The sequence below is a fragment of the Atta cephalotes genome, assembly GCF_000143395.1.
Source record: "Atta cephalotes unplaced genomic scaffold scaffold00031, whole genome shotgun sequence".
Classification (NCBI taxonomy): domain Eukaryota; kingdom Metazoa; phylum Arthropoda; class Insecta; order Hymenoptera; family Formicidae; genus Atta; species Atta cephalotes.
This window is the reverse complement of record NW_012130095.1, coordinates 3,253,136-3,260,836: the sequence shown is the minus strand read 5'-3', so window position 1 is coordinate 3,260,836 and position 7,701 is coordinate 3,253,136. Positions and strand designations below refer to the sequence as shown.

Sequence of the window (7,701 nt, the reverse complement as noted above, 5' to 3'; positions counted from 1 at the left end):
ACGTAACGTAACGTACGTACGACGTACGTACTACGTTACTACTACGTAACCGGTAACGTTACGTTACCGTACCGTCGTCGTCGTGTAGTGTCGTCGTGTATATATATATATATATATATATATATATATATATATATATCCTATAAAGTTACTTATCGTTTTTTGCATCTCGGCTTTGAAGAGATAACTTATGATAACTGCCATGAACGATCTGTGATTGCACACTTGTGCTAAATTCGCGTACGCTGTTATCCAATTCTGTCATTTAATCCGCTTAATTAAATTATTCTTCTTAATGAAAACGTATCTAGGCCCTTGTACGTCGTTACAATTTGGACCGCTCGGCACTTTGCGTTTGTAATATCTACCCTGCACGCGAATTTCCGCGAATTACATCTGCATTTTAACGTGAAATTTGCTCGGTGAATTTCTAGTCTCGCCCACGGATAATGAAGCGCCACGAGTTAGGTATTATCATAATAACTTTATAAAATGTTTTTTAATACGCTGAAAATGATCAAGAGCATGCGCGGTCATAAGTATATAAAATCAAGAAGAAAATCTAAAGAGAGAACGCTTTTTGCTTTTTACATTATTCGTCGGAAAACTGAGCAACATTTTACTTGATTAAACGATACTGAAGAATCTGTTTCGATGTTGATACGCCTTGCTTTAATAAGTTGAACTTAAGATAAAATTACAGCTGGTTAATTAAACTAGCTGGGTGGTAGTCTCATTTTCATACAACTAATTTCCTTTAGTAGCGATATTGCAATTTACTACCGGAAGCAATTTACTGCCTTTCTTTAAAACTTTAGAAAGATGCAGTCTTTGATTAAGATTTGATAAGTCATTAAAATGATAATTATTTTACTTTAATATTAACTGTACTATGTTTTATGCTTGTATTACATAAATAACATAGGAAATTATATTATTAATTGTATTTTTATTTATATTAATGTCAATAAGAAAAACGAAAGCAAGAAAAGAAAATTATTTTGTATAATCTTGATAAGAGCGATTAATTGTGAAAAATCAATAAATTTAAAATCTTTCTTTCACAGAAAGAACCACTTTGCTCAAGAATCTAGATACAGACCTGAAAATAACTTTGTTGAATCAAAATAAGTGAAACGTTTAAACGTTTGTGACAAAAAGTTTGAACATTTTAGCAACTAGTTTAAATCCTACATAATTATTTTTATAGTTTAAATAAAATTATTTTTTAATTTCTAGCTAAATTTTTAGATTTCAGCAAAATTGTTCTTTTCATGTAATATTAACGTTAATATTATGTGGGAAAAAGTTCGTGGCGTTTTTCCCGTTAGATGGCATTAAAAAAACGCCACGAATTTTTTCCCACACCTAATATAATTAACGTTAATTCCGACTAAGAAGTTCATTCAATTTTAGAGCAGTGGATGTTAACGAAGCTAGTGAGAACGTAGACAGTGAAACAAGTAACTATAGAAACTCTCGGCTATCTCGTCTCAGATCAATAGCATCTTATTCAATATACATATCTAATATCAAGACATCGCGTCAATTTTATCTGCCCATTCCATATTAATTAAACTTAATTCAATCTTCGTCGCTCAGGCGAGACAGGAAAGTTCTGTATCGGACAGGCAGGATGAACTTTTAAGGACACGAAGTTCGAAATATAATTAACGAAACTGCTGGTGGTGTACAAATTTCGAAGTCCGTGATATCATCCTCGGCACGTACGCGCCTTTCATCGTTTCGCGATTGGGGATCGCACAGTGTGCGAGGATCAATACTTCTGAATTTCGCTTTCGGATTCTTCGCGTGACGCGTGGGTGCACGGTGCACCCACTTGGACGGCGAATTCTCGATTGTTAGCCAAGAACAAAAGGCATCGCAGGGTAGTTCGTTATGACAGTTCGTTACCCTCGTAAATTGGCTAACTCATCGTTAATGGGCGGTTACTAATTATCGAATCGATTATGTCGCTAAATTATACTCGGCATTCATTAGTTAACTCAAATTTTCTGCACTCGCGCTACGGCCGTGAGGCACGTCGACGCTATCCGTTAACGCGAAAATAAAGTCGGCTATAAGCGTGCGGTCTGATAACAACGTTTACCTAATTATAAAACTATTACATTGGGCGGATTACTCGCGGCCCTTAACTTAACTCGCTCGAACACGTCGGTTCGTCGTGTCGTTGCACTATGCTGAAGTCATTTATCTTCATTGTTGCGCGAAACCAGTAAATTACGCATTAATAGTATAAGTGCTAAACTAGCGCTAACTACATCAGTAACTACCTACGAAATCAAAGACTTGATGTATATGAATTGAAATATGTATTAATATTTATGTATGAATATACATAATTTTTCAACATATTTCTATAGTGTTGGAATTCTCAAAAATAAAAATAAACAATAGTTGGAATTCTTTGAATATTTATACTATGATGATAATAATTTTTATCGCAATGTATAAAATTAGCCAAATTAAAAAGCGAAAAGACGAGACGAAATATATTCTTAGGTATCAAAAAAGCAGAGATGTCTCAATTCTTTGAATTAAATAAGATTTTATTATTTATAATTTCCATGTATAAAAAATCAAAATGTAAATGAATCCATTTCTGTGGTCAATTTCAAAATAATCGTTTTATACATTTTCTTGAATTAAATTGTTTATCTCCATTGTTTTAATTAAATTAATGACGTATTGAGTAGGAGCTGTCACGAGAGACTTGACGAGTTATATAAAAGTAATTAAAAATAACTCAAATTGATATAATTGAACACTACAATATATATAGTATACTCAAATGGCATGAGTAAAACTGCAATCTGCATATTACCAGTAATGCATATTATTGATTATCATTACTATTATATTATTATTTTTATTTATAAGGTTTTTTTTATTTTCACATAGTTTTAATTATATCAAGAACTTTATAGATTTGTGTAAGCAGCATTATTATTATATATGTCTCTTGAGTTGCTGTTCTCCAATATATTTATATTTATGTATATCTCTCGTACTTCAATAAAGTTATTTTTATTATCATTAGTGAAGAATTTGCCAAAAAATTGCAATTATAATATTTTACTAACAAATGCGATGTACAAAATATTTTATAGATTAGCGATATCAAGACTATTTTACATTCGGATAATAGCAATCTGCCATTCTGGCATGCTAACGCGTTGATGTATATACGCGATTAGAATCGGTTCTGAATGTTAAACACAAATAGGAGATATCCAAACTATCGTTGATATTGATCCGCATAAACCTCTATAGCGGCTTTTCCGGTTGTGTCTACGTTTGCATGCACAATCTAAAACTGTTTACTATACTCTGAATATCGTTTGCTATTTTTTAATAGCAATATTATACACTGAATATATTGAACACAATCCTACTTTTTTTTTCTTTTCGTGCTATTTCCTTTCATTCGACGAAATTTCATATAGATATGTTGTATTATGTAGTGATTTGGAACTATTTGACAAATGTTCATTGCAATGGAATAGTTATATCGCTCCAGTCGAAACAGCATTCAATATTTATTGTGCTTACTAATATCTCAAATATTTATCATTTACCATCAGACTTTATTATAGACGATTTGACAGAAAATTATTTATAGACGATTTAATATATAGTCATTTTAGTTCGTATGACTATTAACGATTAAAGGAAATAAACGACGGATTTATTCGAGAATAAAAAATTTTATCGTTAATCTCGATGTTGCAAATAATAAACAGCGTAACTTTACATATGCCATTGAATATTTATTTCATTGCAGCTTTACGATACACAATATGCTTTCCATTCCCCAAAAAATTCTGCTAAAAAATCGAACATACAGCTTGCTATTGAGCAGGCGGTACATACTTCTTCCTTTTTTATTTCTTTTTTGGTTAAATTTTTTTATCGGAATACATCTCCAATAAATCTGATATTCGCGCCATCTCTTTACGATGTGCGACAGGATATGAGAGAAATCCATCGATACGATCGACGAGAGAAGCCTCGGCAGTTTATTTCCGCAATAAAATTATTTTATCGCGCACAGGACAGAAGTATGGCTTGTCGATTTTTTTTTGCAATTGGGACCTAGAAATATATATATCAAAATTCAAATAAGGCCGAAATTCGATGGAAGACAGCTTCAATGGTGTCGGGATATAATGTCTAAAAAATGCAATAAATCTCGCAAATGTCTCGATATATAGAAAAGAATGTGTATCATACGTGTAATTGCTTTATTATTCGCGCAGCATTTTTTGGATACTACATAAATGGAATTTCGATATAAAGTGTCTCAGTTTTATCGTTTAACAATACCAGCGGTCTCCCCACCGGGACACTCTATTTATCGATATTCCATTTTACTTCTATTTACTACAAGCTCGCACTTTAAACATCCGATCCATCGGATTGAAATTGTCAAAACACACGTTGACGGTTGTATCTTACACGAGTGGCATTCACGTCTAAATATTTGCAGTGAAATATTTGCGTTGGCGGGAAAAGAGAGAGAGAAAGATCCCGGAAGTATTAGCTAATGGTAAGGTGGAAGAAAGAAAGAAAGAATGGAGAGAATTTATTCCATTTTAAAGAACACGTTAACAAAACTTTTTATTCCCGCTTAACTTATATATGTATAAACCCCGTAAGAATAATGCGCACTGAAGCGGAGTTTACAAAAGTCTACATTCCTCTATGTTCAATTCTTAAGCACAGAGACCCCCGAAGGCGATTAGCGAAATATATATCGCTACAGTTTTAATGGCATCCAGAAACGGTAAATGTAGAGCGTACTACGATATATTCATAAAAATTATAGCACTTTCGAGAAAGTACTTGCCACAAAACTTATATTTGTAGCACCTGTATCTTATTACAAGTGAATCGTTTCACATTAAAAACTTATGATTTCTCTCTTTTATTGAAAATTCCACTCATAAAACATTAAAAATGTTCGTAAAATGTTATAAAATATTTTTTTCAATACGTCCGTTATAAATTGATATATTTCAATTTTAATGAAAACGATAAAAACGTTCTACTACAAAAATATTCTACTTTTTCAATAATAAAAATTTTTTCTTAATTTTCAAACAATGTCAAATTTTATAAATTATTAAATATGAAATGTTGCCGATATATTTTCAGGTACAAAGTGGAGGTGGCCGGTAAATCTTTACCGGTGTTGACGAACCTCGACAAAGGTCGATACGGGGTGCTGATTTTCGAGAATCTAAACAAGTACCTGCAGATGGACAAATGGAATCGTGAGCTACTCGACAAATATTGCAGGGAATATTCAGTTGGCATCGTGGGTTTTGCTCCTCCAGGAGAAGAGAGTCTCGTTGGTGCTCAGCTAAAGGGCTTTCCACTTTTTATACATACTAATCTTAGATTGAAGGTCAGTCTCCCAACATTAGATATTTGAATTCTATTCTCAATACATCAACATTTTTTCGCACAAGAATAAATTGTTGCAATTTTATTTCTTAACAATTTTATTTCTTACATTATCAAGAACAAAATATAATAATTGAAACATAAAGATATTGTTGATATCGTGATAAAAGATACTTTATGATTAATAATATCAGGAATTATTTAAGAAAGTCATAGAAAATTTGTGAGATAATTTTTATGCAATCAAATTTGAATCGCGGAAAATGATATCAAAATGAGGAAAAAACCTTCCTAAAGAAGCAAAAAAAATCGTGATCTATGCAATAGTACTGGCTGTGATAATAAAATAATCGATAATGTTATATGTTTTGAGAATATTGCGTATTTATGTTAATTTGTAGCATATATTCTTGAATCATTTTAATGGTTAATTATTGGATACCCAATTTCGTGATATCAACTATCCGTAGCATCTTATTGCCATAATATTCGTAATGGGAAATAAGTTACAATCTTCTTAAAACTTTAGAGCATCGACCGTACCTCGAACGCGTGGCATATCTCGTGAATAACGATCATGTTATTCAGAAAAAGGAACAAAATTGTTCATAATATTCGTATTCATCGAGCAGAAAATATGTTATTCTCTTTAGTAATTACAAAGCGATTTTAACATTTTACCACAAACAATTTTCTCGACATATTTAAATGAACATTTAAATAAATATTTAGACTAATTTTATTTCTGGTATATAAATTACATAAAATCAGAATTATTTCGAGCGCACGAAGTGCAATCTAAAACTTGGAATATTTGAAATAATTTTCTGGATTTTCAATTTAACTTTTTTTTACAGCCTATTAATATATTCTATGAATTTTTTAATAATTTTTGACATAATTATTATTACATTTCGCAATCTCGCATATTTTATGAGAAATATTATTGCTCGTAGCATTCTGAATATAAAATCGTGCGAACTGAACAATTCTCTTCTAACAAAGCGCCAAAGCGCGTGTGATGCCTCTGAAAATTTGATTTTCCCAAAAGTGAGAAAATCTGGCACGAGCGAGAGTGGAACTTTTGTGCGAGCCATATAGAATCAGGTCGCGCTTTCTTCCTCCAGGATGCTCAGCTGAATGCGGCGTCTCCCATTCTTCGATTAACCAGATCAGGAGAAACGGCCTGGGGACCACTTCCTGGCGGCGACTGGACTATTTTTCAGGCCAATCACAGCACCTACGAGCCACTCGCTTGGGCATATCGAGACAGCCTCGACTATCCAGCCAACAAAAGTCCCCTAGCTACCGTCATCCAGGTGAGCAGTGCACTTTATTTGCTGGACATTCCGGTCACGTATCTCTTCCCGGACAACTCGGACGACTGCGGAATTAATGCACCGACTCGCGCGCCCATGCCTATTACAGTTCGGCGACAGGGACCGTTTAAATCATTTTCTCTTCTCTCTTGCGTATTGGACCTGACGCGCTGCTACGTTAGAAATCCGTTGGTGTAATAGATGCTCTTTGACTAAGTGTATAATAAGAATGAGTGAGTGCTTTCACGACGTACATCGAGGAAATTATAGAATCATAACGTGTCGTATCAAGCCAAAGTTATATATCTTTGAACGCTAGCTTTGAATCCTCCAGGTCCTCATATTCCCCATTATACGTATACAAAGCTGCAAGCGTGTCCCTTTTGGGAATCTCTTATTAACTCGCGCAGCTTCGTGCGCGCTTGGTTTATTTTCTTGGCTACAAAGATAATATTGAAAAACGAAAACGCATATGATATTTCCATGGAATGATCGTCGTTCTGAAAGGGTGCACGGAACCAGAACTCCGTAGAGATGGTAGGAAAGGTATGACAGCAGGAAGGAGAAATACATGAATACTCTTTGTGTGTGTAGTTATATTCAACATTTATACTCGTATACGGGCACATTTGGGAAAACAAAATCCCTTCTTGTTCATTAGAAACTCGCGAGTCTCACGAGAGCTCATTTTATTATCGCAGATATCGCGAGAGTGTACTGATCTGAGTGTTCTTGATCCTCATGGAATGAGATATAAGAAGCGCGATAATTTGTAATAATCCTGGCCTGCCACTGATAACAAGCTCAGAATAATCGCCGTAATAGAATTACAACGCGATTCTAAATTGTATTATGCGCGCACTTATATTTCTTACACGAGTCGAAAGAACTCTTGGTTCGAACGTTTTCAAAGGGTGCTTCCCCCTCCCCCCCTCTCACTCTCTCTCTCTCC

At 33.8% G+C, this 7,701-nt stretch overlaps 1 protein-coding gene across 1 annotated transcript in view; it reads left to right on the top strand.

Moving 5' to 3' along the window:
• The window catches only part of LOC105621000 (bifunctional heparan sulfate N-deacetylase/N-sulfotransferase), an 85,290-nt gene that overhangs the window by 63,155 nt on the left and 14,434 nt on the right, over positions 1-7,701 (top strand). Inside the window, exons 3-4 of the mRNA XM_012202477.1 lie at positions 5,179-5,431; positions 6,558-6,749. Of these exons, the coding sequence (XP_012057867.1) occupies positions 5,179-5,431; positions 6,558-6,749 (445 nt within the window). The remainder of the gene's footprint in view (positions 1-5,178; positions 5,432-6,557; positions 6,750-7,701) is intronic.